General features: G+C 48.0%; 1 protein-coding gene across 2 annotated transcripts in view; it reads left to right on the top strand.

Moving 5' to 3' along the window:
* ESYT3 (extended synaptotagmin 3) overlaps positions 1-24,251 on the top strand; it is a 55,342-nt gene that overhangs the window by 6,019 nt on the left and 25,072 nt on the right. For both annotated transcript variants that reach the window (XM_018049935.1, XM_018049932.1), the window contains exons 2-5: positions 16,714-16,755; positions 18,327-18,461; positions 22,551-22,627; positions 24,102-24,168. In XM_018049935.1, the coding sequence (XP_017905424.1) occupies positions 16,714-16,755; positions 18,327-18,461; positions 22,551-22,627; positions 24,102-24,168 (321 nt within the window). The remainder of the gene's footprint in view (positions 1-16,713; positions 16,756-18,326; positions 18,462-22,550; positions 22,628-24,101; positions 24,169-24,251) is intronic.

The following is a 24,251-nucleotide window of genomic DNA, read 5'->3' as shown; positions in this document are numbered from 1 at the left end:
GCGTTCTGGGAGAGCATGGGGGAGGGAATGAATCTAACCCAGACAGCCTCCTTGGAGGAAGAGGCTGTAGGAGGGGGTGGGTCACTCCGAACCCGAAGTTTCCTTCATGTTTGGTCACCTGAGTGCCTCATCTTGTCCTGGGGTGAGCAGATCTGGATGGTAATTAATGATACCCAGACTAACAGGACTCTGATGCTGGAAAAGATTGAGGGCAAAAGGCGAGGGGGGTGACAGAGAATGAGATAGTTAGATAGTATCACCGATTCATTGCACATGTATCTAAGCAAACTCCGGGAAATAGTGAAGGAAAGAGGAGCCTGATATGCTGCAGTCCATGGGGTCACAAAGAGTCAGACATTGTACAAGACTTAGCAACTGAACAACAGCAACAAGACTCACAGGAGACTGCCTGGTGCAAGTTACGGGGAGCTGAATCTTCCTGGAATAGAGGTGTCCCCGAGACCTTTTCTCCAAGCTAAGGATCCAAGTCACTGGGAGGTCAGCTGGTAGGTTGGGATCAGGGCCAAGGGTGGAACAGCCCTGTCCTTCACCAGGGGACAGAAAGGCATGGAGAGCTGATTCCAGCTTCTCTTGGCCTTGTGGTCCAGATCCTTGACCCCAGGCAGAGACGGTCCGTCCGTGGGAATGACCCCAGTGACTTTGGGGGAGCTGCTGGGAGGTGTGAGCTGTCATCCCCACCATGACCCATGAAGGCCACAACACAGCTACATAGAGGAGCAGGGGACTGGGGCCTTGCCTTCCTATCCTCCCACCCCTCCACTCAGAGTTACTTCTCCTGGTAGAGTCTCAGGCATTTTTAAATCTCAGGAAACCTAGAGCTCATAGCCCCAAAGTGTTCCCTTGCGCTGGAGGAAGTTTCCCCTCTCCCTCTGCCCCCTCCCTTCCTCCTCCACCACCTCCTCCTCCACCACCTCCTCTTCTACTGCAAATAGTGAAGAGACAGTTAAATGTTTTCTGGCCCAGTGGGAACTATTAAAGGGACAGAGTCTCATTCTCATTACCTATCCTGTCACTTCAAACCAAGGAGATGATGGTTGACTCCCTCAGGCTGCACTGGGAGTCAAGGCTCAGCTCCTGTGCACCCTCTCTGTGTAGGTGTGGGTGGCTGCTCCTGCCTGAGAAGTCCCATCCCAGTGTGCCCAGGGTCACTAGTCCTTGAAAAGCCAAGGAACTCTCCAGGAGGTAGGATGTTTCAAAACCCCAGGTTCACCCAATCCATTCTTTTGCCCACACTATGTTTACTTTTTAAAGTAACTGGTTATAAACTGGTTAAAAAATCTTGTTTTTCTGGTTATGAAAGTGCAAATATTCCCATGGTAGGATATTTGGATATGGACTATAAGTAAATATTAGAGTAAGAATTTACAATTCCACCACCCAGAAATATACTCTTATGTTTGAGAGCACTTCCTTTGTATAAAAGGTATATGAAAACAATCTTTTGAAAACTTGTACCCTTGAATTTTTTTTTTCATTTTGTGGCCTTAATATTATCTTGTAAACTTTCTTTCAAAAAATCCTTAAAGGTTATGCTATCCTTAATATGAAGAGACTGTAAGTGGCTTGATCATTTTTCGGACATCCAGTATTTTAGTTATGTCCAAGTTTGACCTGTTTCTGTGGGGGGCCGAGGTGGGTGTTGTTTTCTCTCTGAGTCTGCAAATTTCTCCCTCTGATCTCCCAGTCTGGCTTCCTTGACTCTTCCTTCAAGTCAAAGCTCAGGGACCTGCGCTGGAACCCTTCTGTCACACCCACTTCCCATGTTGACTTGCACCTACCTATTTTTATGTCCCACTTTTCCTCCAGATCAAATATTCTTTTAAGGTGTGTGTCTTGTATCTCTCTGTACCCTCAGCTCCTTGCTCAGTGCCCAGTTCAAATAGGCTTTCAATAAAAATCCGTGGCATGAATGCCACAGTGAACATCTGCGATGTAAATCTTAGTCCCTAGACTTCCCTGGTAGTCCAGCAGTTAAGACTTGGGCTTCCAATGCAGGGGACCTGGGTTTCATCCCTGGCTGGGGATCTAAGATACCACAAGCTTTGCAGTGTAGCCAAAAGATTAAAAAAAAAAAATCTCAGACCCTGTTTCTCTAAATCCTTACATAGATTACATTAAACTTATCTGTCAAAACTTAATTACTTGAAAGGTCCTCATTCCCACCTCACTGTGGCCTTATCAGCATGGAGGAGGAACAGGCAGAGGAGGAAGATGATGACTATTGTTCAGTCATGTCTCCCAGAGCTTGCTCAAATTCACTGAGTCAGTGATGCCGTCCAACCATCTCATCCTCTGTCATTTCCTTCTCCTGCCTAAAGTCTCTCCCAGCATCAGGGTCTTTTCTTCACATCAGGTGGCCAAAGTATTGGAGCTTCAGCTTTAGCATTAGTCCTTCCGATGAATATTAAAGGTTGATTTCCTTTTAGATTGACTGGATTGATCTCCTTACTGTCCAAGGGACAGTTCAAGAGTCTTCTCCAACACCACAGTTTGAAGGCATCAATTCTTTGGTGCTCAGCCTTCTTTATGGTCCAACTCACAACTGTACATGACTACTGGAAAAACCATAGCATTGACTAGCTGGACCTTTGTTGGCCAAGTAATGTCTCTGCTTTTTAATATACTGTCTAGGTTAGTCATAACTTTTCTTCCAAGGAGCAAGCATCTTTTCATTTCATGGCTACAGTCACCATCTGCATTGATTTTGGAGCCCAAGAAAATAAAATCTGTCACTGTTTCCATTTTTCCCCCATCTGTTTGCCATGAAGTGATGGGACCAAATGCCATGATCTTCTTTTTTTTGAAGGTTGAGTTTTAAACCAGCTTTTTCACTCTCCTCTTTCACTTTCATCAAGATACTCTTTAGTTCCTCTTCACTTTCTGCCATTAGGGTGGCATCATCTGCATATCTGAGGTTATTGATATTTCTCCCGGCAATCTTGATTCCAGCTTGTGTTTCTTCCAGTCCAGCATTTTGCAGGATGTACTCTGCATAGAAGTTAAATAAGCAGGGTGACAATATACAGCCTTGACGTACTCCTTTCCCGATTTGGAACCAGTCTGTTGTTCCATGTCTGGTTCTAACTGTTGCTTCTTGACCCACATACAGGTTTCTCAGAACAGGTTAGGTGGTCTGGTATTCCCATCTTTTGAAGAATTTTCCAGTTTGTTGTGATCCACACAGTCAAAGGCTTTGGCATAGTCAATAAGGCAAAAGTAGATGTTTTTCTGGAATTCTCTTGTTGTTCCTATGATTCAACTGATGTTGGCAATTTGATCTCTAGTTTTTCTGCCTTTTCTAAATCCAGCTTGTACATCTGGAAGTTCTTGGTTCATGTACTGTTGAAGCCTGGCTTGGAGGATTTTGAGCATGACTTTGCTAGCTTGTGAAATGAGCACGATTGTCTGGTAGTTTGAACATTCTTTGGCATTGCCCTCCTTTGGGATTGGATGGTTGGCCATGAGCAAGAGGATAAGTTTTTTTTACCCTCAAGGCATTACCAGACCTAGCAGGATCACTGAACTCTCTGGCAGTTTAGGATTATACTCAGGTGGGGCTTCCCCAGTGGCTTAGTGGTAAAGAATCTGCCTGCAGTGAAGGAGACCTGGGTTCGATCCCTGGGTCAGGAAGATCCCCTGGAGAAGGGCATGGGTTCAGAGGAGCACAGCAGGCTACAGTCCCTTGGGCCAGAATGAGTTGGACAGGAATGAAGCGACTTTGCATGCACTCCTTGAAACAATGACTCTGCAGCTAGCTCAGAGCCCATGGGTTCAGAGGAGCACAGCAGGCTACAGTCCCTTGGGCCAGAATGAGTTGGACAGGAATGAAGCGACTTTGCATGCACTCGTTGAAACAATGACTCTGCAGCTAGCTCAGAGCCTTTACTCCTCAGCCTGGATGACAGGCTCCTGCCACCCGCATTATCTGTCTGCTCAGTCATCCTGCTGAGTCCAGCCAACTGAAGACAGTTCAAGGCTGGTTGTGCTGTTCAGGGACCTGCAGATTCTAGAACAGTTGTTATTGTTTAGTCGCTCAGTCATGTCCAACTCTGCAACCCCACGGACTGTAGCCTGCCAGGCTCCTCTGTCCATGGGATTTTTCAGGCTAGAATACTGGGGCAGGTTGCCATTTCCTTTTCTAGAGGAATCTTCCCAACCGGGTCTCCTTCATTGACAAGTGGATTCTTTACTCCTGAACCACCAGGGAAGCCCCAAAACAGAATTCCAAGCTGGCAAAGCAGTTATTTCTCTTAAGGCACTTTGGGCAGGGTGATTTTCACCCCCAAAGCAGCAGATTTAATAGCTGTTTTCAGGACTTTCCTGGTGTTCCAGTGGTTAAGACTCCAAGCTTCCAATACAGGGGGCCCAGATTCAGCCCCTGGTTGGGGAACTAAGATCCCACATGCTGTGCTGTGCAGTCAATAATAATAATAATTTTGAAAACCAGTTCTCATGGTTAAATGTTTATCTCCCAAGAACAGAGAAAAAAAGGGATGTAAGGCAATGTTTCATCAGGAGATAAGTGACTGAAATATGGGCTATTTTCTGGTGGGGGAGGAACTCTGCAGAGGCACCCAGAGAGCAGGGACTGTCTCAAGAGGATAGGAGCCCAGCAAGGCCTCTTGTGCAGCGTCCCCTTCCCCGTCAGACACCTGGGAGAGGATCTTCTCTCTTCTTTCCATTGGGGAGGGGTTGGCAAGATCAGATGAGTCAGCAGGAGTGTGTGTATAGAAATGCCCTTTGGAGCAGAATCCAGAGGCTTTTTTCTTTTTCTTTCTAGAAAAGGGAGTGTGTACTTAGATCTTTGTGTGTACATGTGATTCAGTGGCAGAAAGTGAAGAGGAACTAAAGAGTGTCTTGATGAGGGTGAAAGAAGAGAGTGAAAAAGGTGGCTTGAAACTCAACACTTAAAAAACTAAGGATCATAGCATCTGGTCACATTCTTTCATGAGAAATAGATGGTTAAGAAATGGAAGCAGTGACAAATTTTGTTTTCTTGGACCCTAAAATCATTGTGGATGGTGACTGCAGACATGAAATTAAAAGACAGTGCTCCTTGGAAGAAAAGCTATGACCAACCTAGACCACATATTAAAAAGCAGAGACATTACTTGGCTGACAAAGGTCTGGCTAGTCAAAGCTATGGTTTTCCCAGTAGTCATGTATGGATGTGAGAGCTGGACCATAAAGAAGGCTGAGCACCAAAGAATTGATGCTTTCGAATTGTAGAGCTGGAGAAGACTCTTAAGAGTCCCTTGGACTGCAAGGAGATCAAACCAGCGAATCCTAAAGGAAATCAACCCTGAGTGTTCATTGGAAGGACTGATGCTAAAGTTGAAGCTTCAGTACTTTGGCCACCTGATGTGAAAAGCTGACTCATTGAAAAAGACTCTGATGCTGGGAAAGATTGAGGGTGACAGGAGACGGGGGTGGCAGAGGATGAGATGGTAAGATAGCACCACCAACTTGATGGACATGAATTTGAGCAAATTATGGGAGACAGTGGAGAACAGAGGAGCCTGGTAGGCTGCAGTCCATGGGGTCACAGAGTTGTACATGACTTAGTGACTGAGAAACAAGTGATTCTGTGGGTGGGTCTGTGTAGCTCTGGGTGTGTGTGTCTATGTGTATACATGTATCTGTGCATCTGTGTATGTCTTGGTGTGTGTGTCTACATATGTGTGTCCATCTACCTGTATATGTCTGTGTGTGTCTCTATGTCTGTACACAGCTGCTCCCAGGGGAGGAGCCACTGTCTCTGTGAGAGGGAAGCAGGATTCACCGAGTGACAGGCACGCTCTGTAAGTGAAGCCCTCTAGTCCCCTGCCTCCTGAGAGAGTCTGGTGGCCAGAACCTCCTGTCCAGACCGCTCAGCCCAACTCCAGCCCATCTGTGGGCTCCACCCCCCAGTGGCATGCAGCCCTCACACTCTGGGTCCATTTCCTCACTGCTGTGCAATCACTTTTCCTAAAGAGTTTAAGATATAAAGCATGTGACCACCTAAGGATGAAGCACCAACATGATCCATTTGGGTGGCCTCTGCCAGTCTAGAATTCTTAGACTTGCATTATTTATTTATATATGTGTGTATATATATATTTATATGGCTATTAGTTCAGTTCTGTTCTGTCACTCAGTCGTGTCTGACTCTTTGTAACCCCATGAATTGCAGCACGCCAGGCCTCCCTGTCCCATCACCAACTCCCGGAGTTCACTCAGACTCACATCCATTGAGTCGGTGATGCCATCCAGCCATCTCATCCTCTGTCGTTCCCTTCTCCTCCTGCCCCCAATCCCTCCCAGCATCAGAGTCTTTTCCAATGACTCAACTCTTCCCATGAGGTGGCCAAAGTACTGGAGTTTCAGCTTTAGCATCCTTCCCTCCAAAGAACACCCAGGGCTGATCTCCTTCAGAATGAACTGGTTGGATCTCCTTGCAGTCCAAGGGACTCTCAGCAGTCTTCTCCAACACCACAGTTCAAAAGCATCAATTCTTTGGCGCTCAGCTTTCTTCACAGTCCAACTTTCACATCCATACATGACCACTGGAAAAACCATAGCCTTGACTAGACGGACCTTAGTCGGCAAAGTAATGTCTCTGCTTTTGAATATGCTATCTAGGTTGGTCATAACTTTCCTTCCAAGGAGTAAATGTCTTTTAATTTCATGGCTGCAATACCATCTGCAGTGATTTTGGAGCCCCCAATAATAACGTCTGACACTGTTTCCACTGTTTCCCCATCTATTTGCCATGAAGTGATGGGACTGGATGCCATGATCTTTGTTTTCTGAATGTTGAGCTTTAAGCCAACTTTTTCACTCTCCTCTCTCACTTTCATCAAGAGGCTTTTGAGTTCCTCTTCACTTTCTGCCATCAGGGTGGTGTCATCTGCATATCTGAGGTTACTGATATTTCTCCTGGCAATCTTGATTCCAGCTTGTGCTTCCTCCAGCCCAGCATTTCTCATGATGTTCTCTGCATATAAGTTAAACAAGCAGGGTGACAATTTGCAGCCTTGACGTACTCCTTTTCCTAGTTGGAACCAGTCTGTTGTTCTATGTCCAGTTCTAACTGTTGCTTCCTGACCTGCATATAGGTTTCTCAAGAGGCAGGTCAGGTGGTCTGGTATTCCCATCTCTAAGAATTTTCCACAGTTTGTTGTGATCCACACAGTCAAAGGCTTTGGCATAGTCAATAAAGCAGAAATAGATGTTTTCCTGGAACTCTCTTGCTTTTTCCACGGTCCAGCAGATGTTGGCTATACTGGCTCTTAGTCATGGAATACAGGATCTTCAGTTGCAGCATGTGGATCTAGTTCCCTGACCAAGGATCGAGCTTGGGCCCCCTGCATTGGGAATGCAGAGTCTTAGCCACTGGGCCACCAGGGAGGTCCCAGACTTGGTTTGATTTAAAGTCTTTCCTACCTCTCTAGGCTCTGATTACCACCACTCTTGACCATATCTAAATATGCCGTCATTAAATTATTAGTCCACTTTGCCTGGAAGGCTTTGGCCCAAGTACACTAATAGCAGCATGACAGTGTTAGCTTAAGGGGTCCTTAGATGTGGGCTGAGAGCTCATCTGTTGAAACTTGCCCGAGGGCTCCTGCGGGCGGAAGAGCAGGCATCTGAGATTCTGATGACTTGACCACAGGCCCCAGCAACTTTTGAATTTTCCAGGATTGCTCTGGAGAACTGCCCATACCCGTAATACATCATTCAGAAGAGTGTTCATGTTTCTATGGAGATGAACCTTCAAGAGCTGTGTCTCCATTTAGAAGTACATTTGTCCTTTCTCTCTCTGGATTGTAGATCTGTGGGCAGCACAGGACTGAGCAACTTCTCTGCTCTCAATCAGGAGAAACCTGAGGCTGCAGGAAAAGGACCACCCACCTGTTAGAGGCCAGGGCAGTGCCTCGAGCCAGGCGGAATCGTGATACTGTGTTTTTCACCTGTTAGTTCATGCCTCCCTTTGCTCTTGTGGCACAAAAGATATTCCCTTTGTAAAAGAAGTGAGGCCCAAAGGCTACTGGTAAAAAGTTGAAGACAAAGCGATATTCTCCTAAGAGTAATCACTGGAGACACAGGCAGTGACTATATCCCTGGTCAGCAACATTGGGAAGCAGAAAGGCCACCTTGTTCTAGGGCTGGGGCAGGTCCTCCAGCCTGGGAGGCCCTGAGTGCTCATGCTTCCGCATCCTCCACCACCAGGATCAGAAGGAGCAGGTGAGCTTATTAAAGATGCAGGTTTCAAGGCCCTACCCCATCCTCCTGAGTCAGAATCTCAGAGGGACCTGACCAAGAATCCACATTTCACCAGCTTTCCAGGTGATGTTTTTATAAAGAAAAGTTTGAGAACTGCTCAGAGTCTAGCCCTTTGCATTGCCTGGTGGTGGGTGTGTCTCTCATCCTAGCTGGTCCCAGAGACTCCTGGATACTCCCAGGCTCATGGGAATTGGAACGAAAATGACTTTAGGACTCAGTCTGAGAGTGAGCCAACCTGGCTTCTTTTTCTGCCTTCCCTTTGTTTACCTGGGGAGGGAAAGACACAGGCAGAGGCGTTGATTGGATCCTCTTGCCCATTTGGAGCACCCCTCCTGGGCAGAATTTCCCATGGGGCCTCTTGGGCACTGGGCTCAGCCAATCAGCAGAGGCCAGGGAAACAACAGCCGCCCCTGGTTCTTCCTCTTGTGCTTCAGCGGTTTTAGCTGTGTTGTCCTCTTCTCATTTTCTGTTCCCCTTTCTCAGCAGTCTCCCAAAGTGCAAAGCCGTGGGCACTAGGAGACCCAGGGAATTTGCTGGGCTTTGGATCAAACAGAACTAGACATACAACCCACATGATCTTGTTCTTGGCAAGTACCTAAGGTCAGAGGTGTCAGTGTTTGTACCTCTGAGGTCTGTATGCCTTCCACCAACAGTCACCATTTCTGGAGCATTTACTCTGAGCTGGGAAGTGTACTGAGCACCATACTTGAATTGTTTTATTTAATTTTCTCAGTAACTCTGTGAAGTTGGTAGTACTGTGCCCACATTATGGATGAAAAAACTGAGGTTAAAAGAGGTGGAATTTTAAATGCATAGGAGTAGGTTAGAAAAGCACTAAGAAGTAGACTTCAAATGCTGACATTTCAGGTAGCAGAAGGAGAGGGTAAATGGATGAGGGAAAAGACTTGAAGGCTGGACTTAGGTAAGAAGATCTGAGTTCTGGTCTCCTGGTTGATTTTGGCAAGTGCTATTCTCTGAGCCTCTCCTCATATGTAAAATGGGGATAATTGCATGTTTGCTGTTCACTTTATACAACATGAGGAGGATCAAATGAAAGTGTCTATGGAACCCTATGCATGTGGTAGTTGCTCAGTCATGTCCAACTCTTTGCGACCCCATGGCCTGTAGCCCATCTCTGTCCATGGGATTCTGCAGGCAAGAACACTGGAGTGGGTAGCCATTACCTTCCCCAAGGGGTCTTCCTGACCCAGGGATTAAACCCAGATCTCCTGCATTGCAGGCAGATTCTTTACCATCTTTTACCACCAGGGAAGCCCTTAGTGACTTAGAAAGTGTGGCCTCGTGAAGGCTCAGGTCCCATGAGGGCAGTCCTCTGCCAAATTAGACTATATGCAGGAGAGGAAAACAGTGGTATGTAGTGTTTTGTAAGAGCAGTGAGTGTGGAAGAGTGGAAAATCACAGACAGTCCTGGATCTGGGTCACAGCTCTAGTACTCCACAGCTGGTGATTGTAAGTTCACTCTCAGCCTTAGTTTCATTATCTGTAAAATGGGGCTAATAAGGGATTAAAGTAAGTCTTAAAGGACATACATGAATTCAAAAGGCTGAAAACAGGATGGAAAAAAGATACAACTGGACAACTTTGAAATAAAAGCAGGCCCATAGTAACAATGTTCATATTAACTCAGATATGTCTTAAAGACAAAGATGTTACATGCTTATCAAAGTATGAAAATGTTAGTTGCTCAGTCTTGTCTGACTCTTCGCACCCCATGGACTGGAACCCACAAGACTCCTCTGTCCATGGAATTTTCCAGGCAAGAATACTGGAGTGGTTGCCATGCCCTTCTCCAATATGCTCACTAAAGGCACCATAATTAAGAAGGTGTAATAATCATGGCCATATATGAACTTCATAATATAAACTTGAAATATAAGCCAACAACTCACAGACTGCTCAGAGAATTAGATAAATCAGCAGTTGGGCTTGAAATTTTTCATATATTCCTCTCTGAAAATGAAAAATCAAGTACACAAAAGAGTAAACAAGGATAAACACTATTTAAAGGCAGTGATTAATAATTTAGTCATATGTGGAACAGTCATGGGAATTAATCATATACCAGGCTACAAAGATATTTTTGATATATTCCAATGAATCATGTACCAGGCCACAAAGGTATTATCAATATATTCCAATGACCAGACTGTTCAGAACATAAATGAAATTAGAAAACAATAATAAATAGTTATAGGTATATGTCTAAATCATTTTAAAATATTACTATTTTAAAACCATTGTTTTAGAAAGAAAAACACCGATCCAATATATTAACGCCTATATATGGAATTTAGAAAGATGGTAATGATGACCCTATGTGCGAGACAGCAAAAGAGACACAGATGTAAAGAACAGACTTTTGGACTCTGTGGGAGAAGGCGTGGGTGGGATGATTTGAAAGAATGGCATTGAAACATGTATATTATCATATATGAAACAGATCGCCAGTCCAGGTTTGATGCATGAGACAGAGTGCTCAGGGCTGGTGCACTGGGATGACCCTGAGGGATGGGATGGGGAGGGAGGTGGGAGGAGGGTTCAGGAGGGGGAACACATGTACACCCATGGCTGATTCAAGTGAATGTATGGCAAAAACCACCACAATATTGTAAAGTAATTAGCTTCCAATTAAAATTTAAAAAAAAAGAAAACTTTTTTAAAAACATGACATTTCAAAAATTGAGAGCTGAATAATGATGAAAAATGATGTCAAGAATTGTAAGTGAATTTATAACTTTAAATTTATCATAAAATAAGAAAAATTAAAAAATAAATGATTCAACTCTAAAACTCACAGAGTCTGACTAATAAAAGAACAATAGGTTTAGATCAAAGAAATAAGAAAGAAGAACATGATAAAATGAAGAGGATGAAAATGAAGAAACATTTAAAAATAACAGCAGGGACTTCTTTGGCGGTCCAGTGGTTAAGACTTCATGCTCCCAGTGCAGACGGCACGGGGTTTGATCCTTGGTTGGGAACTAAGATTCCTTAGGCTGCTCAGTGCAGCCAAAAGTATAAAAGGTAGAGAAAATTATTAACTGAAGTTAGTTGTCTGAAAAGATTAAATAGGCCAATAGGTACAACTTTGTCAAGCTTGATTATGAAAAAAGATAAATTATAGAATGAAAAAGGCAGAAATGGCTATATAGGTATAACAGATTAAAACAATGAAACATTGTAAATAACTATGTATCAAGACATTTGAAAGCCTGGATGAACTAGATACATTTCTAGAAAAATATAAATATCGAGATTACCACACTAGATCAGTAGACCTGTAACCTTTAAAGACACAATTGACCTCTAAAGAGAAAAATGGTGATTAACCACCCTCAAAAGTCTCCGGCTAAGATGGTTTTATAGGTTAAGATATACTAAATTCCATCAATCAGATAATTCCTATATTTACACTTTGTTTCAGAAAATAAGGAAAGGTGTCCCACTCATTTTACAATTATTCATAAAATCTTTATATCGAAATCAGATAGAAATTGTCCAAGAACAAAAGCTGTTCAGTTCAGTCGCTCAGTCGTGTCTGACTCTTTGTGACCCCATGGACTGCAGCACGCCAGGCTTCCCTGTCCATCACCAACTCCCAGAGCCTGCTCAAACTCATGTCCATCGAGTCAGTGATGCCATCCAACCATCTCATCCTCCATGTCCCTTTCTCCTCAATCTTTCCCAGCATCAGGGTCTTTTCCAATGAGTTGGTTCTTCGCATCAGGTGGCCAAAGTATTGAAGTTTTAGCTTCAGCATCAGTCCTTCCTGAATATTCATGACTGATTTCCTTTAGGATGGACTGGTTGCATCTCCTTGCTGTCCAAGGGGACTTAAGCTGTAGGTATCACTTTGAATCATTAGTGTATAAAACCTAAGTGAGATATCAGGCTAGCTAAATATTTTAAGTAGGATTTATCCTAGGAAAGAGAGATGGTTTTGATTTAGAAAGAAACATCAGTTAAGTTGATCACATTAATGGATGAAAGGGAAAAAATAACTTTGAGTTGCTCAATAGATATGAGAAAGTATTGAATATAGTTCAATACCCATTTATAATGAGAGCCCTTGGAAGTTTAGAAATTGAAAAGAACTTTCTCAGTCTGATAGAGGCTGTCTTCCCAAATTTATAGCAAAAATCATGCTTAATGGAGAAACTTCCTTTTGAGGTCGGGAACCAGATAGAGCTACTTGCTATCGCCGTGAGTGCCTGTGTAGTGCCAGAGGTCTGGCCGAGAGAAACAAGTGTAAGGATAAGGTGTGGGAAAAAAAGAAATTGTTGTCACTAGGAGATTACAAATGTGTATAAATTACCTATGAGAATTAACAGAACTGGTAACAAATTTCAAGAAAAGCTGCCCAGAAAATGAAACATCATTTTTAGTAACTGCAAAACCCACAGAGTAATGTAACAAAAAATGTGGAAGACTTCTTTAGAGAAAAGGTTATGATCCTAAATGTGAATACAATCATACAAAATGATTGTATTTTGTATGAATTTGTATGAATTCATACAAATATGAATAAATAAAGGGAAATATTCTGCTCATGGATGCAAAATGTCATACTGTTAAAGAGGTCAGTTCTTCCACAAATTAATCTATGAATTTGGAAATATAACCATCAAAATGCGAGGAGGGTATTTTTGTGGAAGGTGGACAAGATGATTCTGAAATTCATATGGAAGCAGAAATATCTACTGTTATCTAAAGCAGTTTGAAAAAGAAAAGCAAAAAAAGGGGAATCACCCTACCCCAGGTTATATTGTGAAGTCACAGAGATTAAAATGGTGTGATAGTGATGCCAAAACAGGCAAACAGACCATGGTGTTCAGTGCCAAGTCCTGAAACACGCTGAGGTGCACATGAGAAGCTCGTGTGTGAGGGAAGTACCTTCACTCAGTTCAGTTCAGTCTCTCAGTCATGTCCAACTCTTTGCGACCCCATGAATCCCAGCACACCAGGCCTCCCTGTCCATCACCAACTCCCAGAGTTCACTCAGACTCACGTCCATGGAGTCAGTGATGCTTCACTGGTTAGTAGGAAACATTAACTAATCTCCCACCTCCTCCCTCCCCTCCCCTCCCCCTCCCCTCCCCTCCCCTCCCCTCCCCTCCCCTCCCCCTCCCCTCCCCTCCCCCTCCCCTCCCCTCCTCCTCCCCTCTCTCCTCCCCCTTTCCTTCCTCCTCCTGTGTTCCTTCCCCTTATCTTCTTCTTAGAAAATTGCCTTCAAGTGTGTGGATAAATTATATACCTACCTCACCCACTATAAAAAAAATAATTCCAGACTATTGAAGACCTTCCTTTTATGTGAAAACTAAAACACAAAGCCAATAGATAAAAACATAGAACAACTTTGAGAATTTGGAGTCGGGAAAGGTCTGAATTATAATGAGAGAAAGACCCGACGCACTGGGTGTGAGCAGTTGCTCCATAAAGGTCAGCCTGTCTGCTTCCTTCCCTGGTCCAGAACTTACTCAGGGGCAGTCACAAAGGAGGTGACCCAGCCCTTGTGTTTTCTCCCGGAGGAGGGTGACAGGGCTAAGATTCAGGCCCAGGGAAGCCCTTCAGTGCCTAAGGTGAAATAGGGTGTCTTGATGGTCTCTTTGAATCACTGCTCTTGGCAGGGGTTCAGACTCACTCTCTGGGGGCAGGAGCCTCAAATACAGGCGAGGGTGGTCAGGAGAGACCGTGACCACACTCAGTGCAGGCCCTGGGCCTTCCATGCTGCCTCCCTTCAGGGTGGGTGTGGGCCACTCTAATGCAGGAGGTGGGCTGGTCAGTGGTCCCTTACAGCCAACCCTGCCTGAACTCCAGGATCATGCCAGGAGCTTGTTAAAAATGAATTAGAAGCCCCACCCTGGTGCACCCTGATGAATCTATTGGATTCATCAGATGGAGGAATCTTTGTCTGACTAGATCCCAAGTGTGGGTGAGGTCAGACCCAGCATGCTGGATCACCTTTCCAGGATCCAGCAGATGAGCACTTCTCAGCTTCCAGAGGAGAGAACCACCTGGGCAGGGGTGCAGCGCATTGGAAGGGGTATGCCCATAGGGTCTGTGGGGGGGCGGGATGGGAAGTTAAGGTGGAAGGAAGGGTATGAAAGGTCCAGCCAGCAGGCCTGGGCAGGAGAGCGGCAGAGGCTCCAGTGACAGCCCCGCTGTAACCAAACTCTCCCTTTTGTGGGGCGCCCCCTGCCCCGGCCTGGGTGCTGATCCTGTGCTGGAATAGCCTGTTAATGGCTTGCTTCCTTTAGCAGCCTGGGAGCTCCTTGAGGACAGGAGCATTCGTTCATTCCACATTCATTCATTCATTCCACAAATAGTTATTAAGACATTCATACACCTGAGATAGGCGCTAGGCGGGAGCACAGCTGAGTCAGCCCACCAAAGCTTACCATGTGAGGAGGCAGGCAGAAGACCAAGCAGCTTTAACAAGGGGTGTTGAAAGCTGTAATGGAGAAGCAGCAACACCTAATCGGGACACTAAGCCTCAACCTGAGAGCTCTGGGAAGGCTGCTGGGAAGAAGGGAGGTCTAAGAGAGGGGTGAATGGAGCAATCAAAGGGAGGAAAGAGGTCTGATTCAGCCCCACAGGCAGGAGTTTTACTTCAGTGCTGGGTAGTGAGTGTACCCAGGAGCAATGGAGGAGTCTCCCCCTGCCCTGGCCTGGAACCCGGTTTGGTGAACTGGTCAGGCTCCTGCCCCACTCCCCGGAAGATTCCTTCCCCATTATCCCCTTCCATTCCTGGGCCAGACTGGCTCCTTCTCTGGGAACCAGGCAGTATTGGCAGCACCTGGGAACATTAGCTGCCTCTCCAAGCTGGTATTGGCCCCAGGCCCAGAGCTGGGGAAGCTGAGCCTGGAAGGATGGTGTGATGTTCCAGGGGCCTCAGAAGCACTGGGCTCCTCTGACCTCTCAGACTGTTAACAACTGCTCCAAGGGAATTCCCCGGTGGTCCAGTGGTTAAGACCCTTACTTCCCCTTCAGGGGACATGGGTGCCACCCCTGGTTGGGGAACCAGGATCCTGCAAGCCACTCAGCGCAGCCAAAATTTAAAAACCCGGACAAAAAAATATTGCTCATGAGAGAACGAAGTCTCTCTCCCCTCCTTTGGGAACGGCTCTTCTCCTGGGTGGGTGGATGAGACCTCGGTCTGTGTTTGGATCCTTGGGGGCATCCCTGGGCAGCACAGGGCCTGGCGCTTGACAGGGCTGCGCTAGGTGTGTGCACTGTATAGACACATATACTCAGTCCCTGGATAGCGCACCTTCTGAGCCCCTGAGATGGGGAGGGCTGGCCCTTTCCCCTCCTCAGGAGGTCCCAAGGCCACCATGAACCTGATCTGGGGTTGACTTCATGCTCCAGACACTTGGGGCAGGGCGACTGTAAAACGACATCATTTCGTTTTATGGATCCCTGGCACGCACACGTGCTTACTTTGTCCATCCCAGCAAATCCTGGTGGTGGGGATGATGGTGGGGCTGGAGTGGGGGGTGGGTATTAAGCTCAGTAGACATTCTGAAACTGAGACTCTTGTGGGGAGGGATTCAGCACCCTCAGAATCATATCATACGAAGGTTAGGCAACAGAATTGTCACTTCACAGGGACCTCCCCCCACCTCCATCCCCCGCCACCAAGGGATGCAGCAGGGCTCACCTGGCAGGCCCAGGGCCTGGGGCTGTGAATATAGGACCTGGCCCGAGGGGCCTCCCTGCTGGGGACAGGGAGCCTTGGGTGGGGCCCAGGGAGGTGAGGGGGCACCCGCACTCTGTAGTTGCCCCTGAAAATGGCTGAGTGCTCTTGTTGGCCTTTCAAATGGGCAACAGTTACCTTTGGGTCAGCACCGTCATAATATATTGTTAAGTTAAAAAAAACAGGCTAAGAAAAAGTGCTGTGACCTCAGTTTCTGTGAAAACTACAGATACTTGTTTCTAGAAGAGCTTGGAAATCAACCTGGTAATGACAGTTATTACCAGGCAGCGTTCTCTGAAAAATATTTTTCCTTTTGTTTAGCTGTATTTTCTAATTTTTCTGCAGAGGCTATGATTACTTGTATCACTAAAATAAGGGGGATGGAATTTGCAAGAAGCCAATTCAGGTGCCACCCTGGGGGAGGCCCAGGTTGGGGTTTTATGCTTCCATCAGGAAGGTGAGGGTGGAGGGTCGGTGCAGAATGGCCCTTCCATGTCTCCCACCCAGGAGCTGGCGGCCAGGGTCGGACCAGTGTCCGGTGGTCTGAGACGGTTGGGCACCACCAGGCTGGTTCCCCTCCTGGAAGGTGGGCTCTGGGTCTCTAGGGTGGGTCTCAGCAAAGCTCCTGTGCTTGGGAGTGGGAACCTGCCTGGTTCTGGGAGGGCGACAGGTCTCAAGTCTAACTTCCTCTTCGGCTTTCCGTTCCCTAGATCCACTTCCCGGATGTGGAACGGGTTGAATGGGCCAACAAGGTAAGGCCGGGGCGGGCCTGGGGGTGCTGGCCTCACTCCAGGCGTTGTCCTCCCCCTGGGCCTGGCGTGGGCCCTGGATGGGGCGGGGGTGTCGGGGGAGCTTGTGTGAGCAAGGCAGTCCTGCGGTCCTGGTGGAAGCCTTGTCTGGGAGCCAAAGGTGGCCCTTAGTCCCTGGGGTGGTGGCCTTCCACTTTCCCACTCTCAGGGTTCTTCTCCTCACCAGACAATGACTTTCTTTTTTTAAAAAAAGTTTGTTTTTATATTATGAAATTTTTGTCTTTTAATTGCAAAATCAATGGATGGCCACAGCAGAAAAGTTAGAACGTACAGAGGGAAGTGCAGGCCTCCAATCCCACCAGGCTGAGACCAGGGTGTCCTGGGGAGAGGAAGGCTGTGATTAGGGATTTGACAGCAGCTGCTGGGTTTTGCCTGGTCCCCAGCCACGATCTGGCAGCACTGGCTATGCAACCAGGGCAGGTCCCCGATGTCTCAGAGCTGCTTCCTGCCTTTGTGCAATGGGGATAATTATGGTCCCTGCCTCATGGGGTTGTTGTGAGGATTAATGAGGTAATTAAAGTATCACAATGCCTGGCTCATCGAGGCCTCTGAGAGAGAGGGGTATTAAGCCCTGAAACTCACCTCCTTCAGTCTCCTCCGGTTCGAGTTTGAAAAGAGGGAGCTGCATCTTTAAATTAAAGTGCAAGGGACTTCCCCGGTGGTCCAGTGATTAAGACTTCGCCTTCCATTGCGGGGTAGGGGCTGGGTGAGGGGAGGGGTGTGTGTGCAGGTTTTGATCCTGGCTGAGAGCTAAGATCCAACATGCCTTGTGGCCAAAATAACAAAAGGTAAGCTAGAAGCAATATTGTAACAAATTTAATAAAAGACAAAATGGTCCACACACATACACACAAAACTAAAGTAAAGGCCCAGGTCCCAGAGAGGAAGAGGGAGCAGGCTTGTCCCGAACAGAACACGTGGGCCGCTGCGCCTCCACGCCATGCCTCCAATGCCATCATCCCTCTCTGATCACCCTCTCCTGCCACCAGGGCCCCTCCCTCTGCCACCCTCTCTCCCCAGGTCCCACACTTGGTTCTTTCCCAGCGCCATGAGTTGTCCTGCTGCAGAATTCAGCTATAGGCAGCCTTTTCTGATTCTAAGGAAAAAAATCAAATCCATAGGAAACAATTTAAATTTATCTTCTGTGGTTTCTTTTTTTTCTTCTTCTTCTTAAACCTCTGGCACCTGCTCCTTCTTATTTACACCATGGTGCTGGTTTGGGTAGCATATGTTTTAGCACAGAACTAAAGGGCTTCATCTTATTAATTCACTGAATGACTGTTTCATGGTGGGCTGCACAATGGCAGCAAATCTTGGGATCTCACTGTAAGCATGAGAACCATGGCCATAGTTATCCAGTGTTTGATGAGCAGACAGATAGACAGGTAGGTTGACGGGATGGGGTGGGCAGACAGGCTGATGGGTGCTGTGGTGCAAGGACCGCCCCTGGGCAGCTGTGGGTCTGGGATGGGAGCACAGACCTGGGCCCGTGGGGCATCTTCCTGTCCTCGCAGATTATCTCCCAGATCTGGCCTTACCTCAGCATGATCATGGAAAACAAGTTCCGGGAGAAACTGGAGCCCAAGATCCGGGAGAAGAGCGTGCACCTGAGGACCTTCGCCTTCACCAAGCTCTACTTTGGACAGAAGGTTGGTGCTGTCTCGGGAGGGGCAGCAGGCCCTCCCCCGCCCCCACGGGGGTTCACGCCTGACTCACAGGGCCTAGCCCCCACCTGCACTTCCCAGTCTCTTGGCCTGAGGATAAACCCCTCAGCCCCTGGTCCCCGCCCCCACTGTCTCTGCAGGTTCTAGGGAAGCCTGGCTCAGAGACAGGAGAAGTGGGTGGAAATTCCATTCTTCTAAAGCACAGTTTTGAAAACACGCCAGGTGGTGGAAATCAACCCGCACAAAAATCTTCCAGTCATGCTTGCTAACCTCAGCATCAGCTAGGGGAGAACTCACCTTCATGGAGTGGGAGGTCAGTGCTTCACAGCAGTGACTAAGTCTCTACTAACTGATTGATACTGGCAATCTGTGTTACAGATCCATGCTGGTTCCGGGACAGCACTCAGTGACCCAGGATAAAAGTGTGTGTATTGAGCACACCTAACGTCCTGTCCCGACTCTAGGCTACATTTCCTGGTCCATCCTCCTGCCTCACTCTTCCTGCCCTATAGTTCCTCTATGATGTCTTATTTCGATCATCAGAAACGCGTACCTCAGGCAGAGCCACCGTGAAGTCCATCACCCTGTCAACCAGAGGTGCTGGCCTCTGGTCTGCCCCAGAATAAGCAGAGGTCAGAAGGCAGGCTGGCCCGCTGAGAGTGTCTTCCAGCCCCTGGGTGTGTGCTCAGCTAGCCGCCCGAGTGGGGGCAGGTCAGGCTGGCCTGAGCCTGGGGGTTCTGATTCAGGCTCCGCCTGGACTGGCTTGTCTCAGCATCTGTTGGTTATTCCCTGCTTCCCTCATGTATGACTTCCTGAGCCCAGCCATGTGCTCTGTAGTCAGAGATGCTGTGGCTGTGCCTCTGCCTTCGGGAAGGACTCTGTCCTTCTGTGGAGGCCGATGTATAAGCTGGTGGATGATAGCTGCTGACCTGGCAGTGTATACATGACAATGGAGGAATGCGTGGATTCAGGAGTGGAGCGGCATGGGGGCTCTGCAAGTCAGGGAGGACTTCCCAGAGGGGTACAGCAGGTGAAGAGTTAAGAAGCCCACAGACTGCTGTGTTTACAGCAGAGCCTGCCTGGCCAGGCTGCCCATTGGGCGGTGATGCCTGTGGGACCATGTGCTGCTGGAAAGCGGTCCCTTGCTGGCAGCAGAAGCAGGCCTAGTGATCTCAGCGAGGTAGCAGTGAGCAGTCCTGAAGTGAGATATTTCCCTGCCCAGGAATTGAACCTGGGTAGCCTGGATGAAAGCCAAACCATCAGGGGATAGAGGCTTGTTGTTGTTCAGTCGCCAAGATGTGGCTGACTCTTTGTGACCTCATGGACTGCAGTATACCAGGCTTCCCTGTCCTTCAGTATCTCTTGGAGTTTGCTCAAACTCATGGCCATTGAGTCAGTGATGCTATGTAACCATCTCATCCTCTACTGCCATGCCCTTCTCCTTTTGCCTTCAATCTTTCCCAGCATCAGAGTCTTTTCCAGTGAGTCGGCTCTTCGCATCTGGTGGCCAAAGTATTGGAGTTTCAGCTTCAGAATCAGTCCTTCCAATGAATATTCAGGACTGATTTCCTTTAGAATTGACTGGCTTGATCTCCTTGCAGTCCAAGGGGACTCTCAAGAGTCTTCTCCAGCACCACAATTTGAGGGCATCATTTCTTCAGCACTCAACTTTCTTTATGGTCCAACTCTCACATCCATACATGACTACTGAAAAAACCATAGCTTTGAGTAGACGGACCTTTGTTGGCAAAGTAATGTCTCTGCTTTTTAATACGCTATCTAGGTTTGTCATAGTTTTTCTTCCAAAGAGCAAGCAGCTTTTAATTTTGTGGCTGCAGTCGCTGCAGTGATTTTGGAGCCCAAGAAAATAAAATCTGTCACTATTTCTACTTTTCCCCCTTCTATTTGCCATGAAGTGATGGGACTGGATACCATGATCTTCAGTTTTTGAATCTTGAGTTTTAAACCAGCATTTTCACTCTCCTGTTTCACTCTCATCAAAAGGCTCTTTAGTTCCTCTTCACTTTCTTCTATTAGAGTGGTATCATCTGCATATCTGAGGTTGCTGAAATTTCTGATATTGCTCCCTGGCTGTTTACCCCTACTGAAAGCAAAAGTGTTTCAAGGAGGCAAAAACTTTAAAAACAGATACGAAGTATATTATCAGAGACGCAGAGCTTATTATCATAACATGTGTGAGAGCACACAGAAATAGTTTAAGACAGAAACAACACAGAAATACACACTCAGAGAGAAAGGGTGTAGGCGTCGCCCGTAATGAGGAGGAGCGCAGGAAAGAGGTGGTTAAATCATTATATAGGGCAGTCCTTCCGGGTCTTTGTTTACCTTTGGCCAATTACCTGGTTTCTTTCCCCACATCTGAGCTGTTCTAGAACCCTCCCAAACGTGCATGCACAGTGTTTTGCTAAGAACGGATTCTGCTCCAGAGGCCCTGGGTGCGTGTCCGCACATTATGGGGTAGCTCCCCTCCCTTTTTGACCCCCAAGGAGCCTTCCTGCACATGTACAGACAGACAGGGAAGTTTTCCTTGACCTCAGAAGCAGTCATCTTATCTTCAGAGTCGTCTCTTGCCACCAGCTGTCCTTGGAGTGTCTAGGGGAAACAGCTTCAGTTTTACTCCTCTTGATGAACACCAGCTGTCCTGCCCTGGGGCCCCTCTGCCTCCTACCTCACTAGGAGTGGCTGATCCTGAAGGGTGATTTTCACCCTCTCATGAGCACCTGGTGGGGGTCCTGCAGACTGACCAGATGCCCCCGCCCTGCAGGGGAAATGCCTGGTCCTGGCATTCAAAGTCTTTTGTGTCCTGGCTCCTCCCACCCCTCCTAACTCTCCCATCCCTCTCCCCTCCCCACCTGTCCACTGGGGGGCATCACGGAGGACTCTGCCTGTGACCTTCCTGCTTAGCTAGGCCCAGTGCACCCGGTCCACCTACTCCCTTCTTACCCAAGAGTGTTTCCTGCTTCCTTGGATTCCTGTGTCCATGTCCAACCCTGCTCACTGCTGTTATGACCTTGGGCCAGTGCTTTAACCTCTCTGAGTTCCAGTTTCCTCATCTGTAAGAGGAAAGGACCCATTTCTGAGGGTGGTTGTGAAGCGTGATTAACAGGCCTGGCATCAGGGCCACTGTGCGTGGCCAAGTGAGTAGTGTTCCACACGGGGCACGTGACCAGCCTGGCACCCCACGCCTCACCATGAGCCCTGGGCTGGGACCGCCTGCCTGACACAGAGCAGATTATAAGCAGTGGCCACCCCTCCTCTCTGTGGTGGAGCCTTCAACTGGGCGGCCTGCTCCTGCGGCAGTCTCCACAGATGGGGCTCTTGGGGCTGGCTGGGCTCTCACAGGGGCCTGCAGGCCCGCCCCCAGCCCGGGAGCAGACTCCAGGCTGGGGCAAGTCAGTGACAGGCCCTTCCTCCCCGCCAGGCTGGCTTTTCTGGGTCTTTAACATCTAGCCAAGTGCTGTACCACCTGAAGCTTCTACAATCTGGGGGGCCCTCTTAAAGAAAAGGAATGTTAAACTTAAAATGTAAAACCAAGACAAAAATAAATGTTAAATATGAGAATGTATAAGAAAATAAATTATAACAAGTTATACTTTTAAAAAAAACTGACATATCACACTTACCACAAACTCTTTGAGAAAACGTACATAATAATGTTAATGAACTGCTCATTATATCCCTATAATACTTTTTTCCTGCACTGTTGGCTCTGTATTCTTTGATGTCACCTTTTCATGTGACACCGTGTCTGTAAGTATCATTTTGCACAGAGAGAGTAGAAGGATAATACTGAGGTTGACTGAACTGTTTCTCCATTATGGAAATTTTGCTTGTTTGGAGAGGGAGGTATTAGGATGCCACAGGTGGGCAGGGTCTACAGGGTGGGTTTCTGTTTGTGCTCACTCCTGGAGTGTAGTGGTCACATGGGTTGTTGTGGTTGAAACCCATGGACAGGGCTGGCAACCCCTTGCTGCCTCCCTACCCCAAAGACCCTTGCTGACCAGGTCACTCCCTGCTGCCGCCACCACCCCCCGACCCCGGCATCTCTTCCAGTGCCCCAGGGTCAACGGCATCAAGACACACACAGACCAGCGCAACCGCAGACAGGTGGTCCTGGACTTGCAGATCTGGTGAGCCCTTGTGCCCCAGGGGGGCCTGGTGTAGGGGATGGGGGAGCACTGTGGGAGTACTCAGGTTGAAGATGGAGTCGCAGATAAACACTCATGTTTGAAAGCCTCTCATGGCACATATGCCCCTTCTTCTAGCTGGGTTGGAGCATGGGATCCTTACTGGGGTGGGGAGGATGTGCCTCCCACAGACTAGGCACCAGGCATGCTTTGGGTACCAAGGCCCAGGCAGCAGAGCTTTCTTGGAGGCCAGAGCCCGGTCACCTGGAGGGCCAGATCAGCTGTCTCACAGAGGATGTAGGAAGAGAGAGCAAATGTGACAGGAAAATGTGGGGACTTGTGGTGTGGCCCAGGGAGCTCGGAGCACAGGCTGTGAGAGGCCAAGGGGAGAGCTGGGCACTGTGGCACCTCAGAAAAACTAAAGGATGCAAAGACATGTGAGTGACTTGTTTAGTGGATCAGGCAAGGACATTTATTTTGAATGAAGCTGATAATAGGCTTGAATCAGAGAGAATGGAGGTTCAACCCAGGAAGTCTTCCTGGAGGTGGTGGGATTTGAACTGTGCTTAAAGGACCAAGGATCAACTCCCGAGGTTCCACAATGTTGCCCGTTCCTTTCCAGTGCCACATATATCCTGTCCTTAGCCCAGAGACTGGTGCTGAGAACACATTGGGAAGACAGGAAGCAACTCTGGGAATATCCATCCCCACGTGCGGGCTGGTCTCAAGTGTGTTAGGATACTGTTGGCAGTTGGGCCCTTGTGGCCCCAAGACTGCCACAGGATGCTTGTGTGAATAGTTCGGGCACTGGTCAGTCATCTAGCCTGTGCACCCAGCTCTCCAGTCAGCTCAGGGAGCCCCTGGGACCCCTGGGCTCACCCCACTCTTCCAGGGGACACAGCATTTCTGTGATGTCTGGCTCCTCAGCCTGCACCCTACAGATACTGGATGGCTGCCCTCTCCTCCGCTTCTCCTTCAGTCCTTGACTACCTTCACCCATTCTGGGCTCCCTGTGACCATTGCTTGGCAGGAGCGCCAGCTGGACTCAGTCTTCTGAGATCTTACTACTCACCCACCTCGTTAACCCCAGCAACAACCCGCATGAGTGGCTGGAGGGAGGCAACAGGGCTACTCTGAGGTCTTCAGGCAGAGACCTGGGCAGAGACGGGGTGGAAGCACAGTAGGATGTGCACCCCAGACCTCCTCTTTGGCATCCATGCGGTGTCATGGGATGAGGTGGTACACAAAATTGCTGCCCTTGAAGGCAGAGACAAGGATGCGCATGAGACCTGGGTGTGTCATCCTTGGGCACTGTCTCTAGGAGTCTGGGCAATGTCTGCACAGAGCTGAGGAAGGCCGAGGCCGGCAGGGAGTCCACACCCAGGTGATGCAGGCCTCAGGCTTGTGCTGGGCTGCTCTGGGCAGGTTTCTTGACCTACCCTCCCCCTCCACTTTCCTCTTCCCTCCCCACTTCCAGCTACATCGGGGACTGTGAGATCAGTGTGGAGCTGCAGAAGATACAGGCTGGTGTGAACGGGATCCAGGTGGGTGGAGGCTGGTGTGACTACCTCCAGGGTTGGGGTTAGGGCACGGGGAGTGGGGTGACACTGGAGGAGGCTGCAGAGGG

Source organism: Capra hircus, chromosome 1 (assembly GCF_001704415.2).
Source record: "Capra hircus breed San Clemente chromosome 1, ASM170441v1, whole genome shotgun sequence".
In the NCBI taxonomy this organism is placed as follows: domain Eukaryota; kingdom Metazoa; phylum Chordata; class Mammalia; order Artiodactyla; family Bovidae; genus Capra; species Capra hircus.
This window is presented reverse-complemented; position numbering and strand designations above follow the sequence as displayed.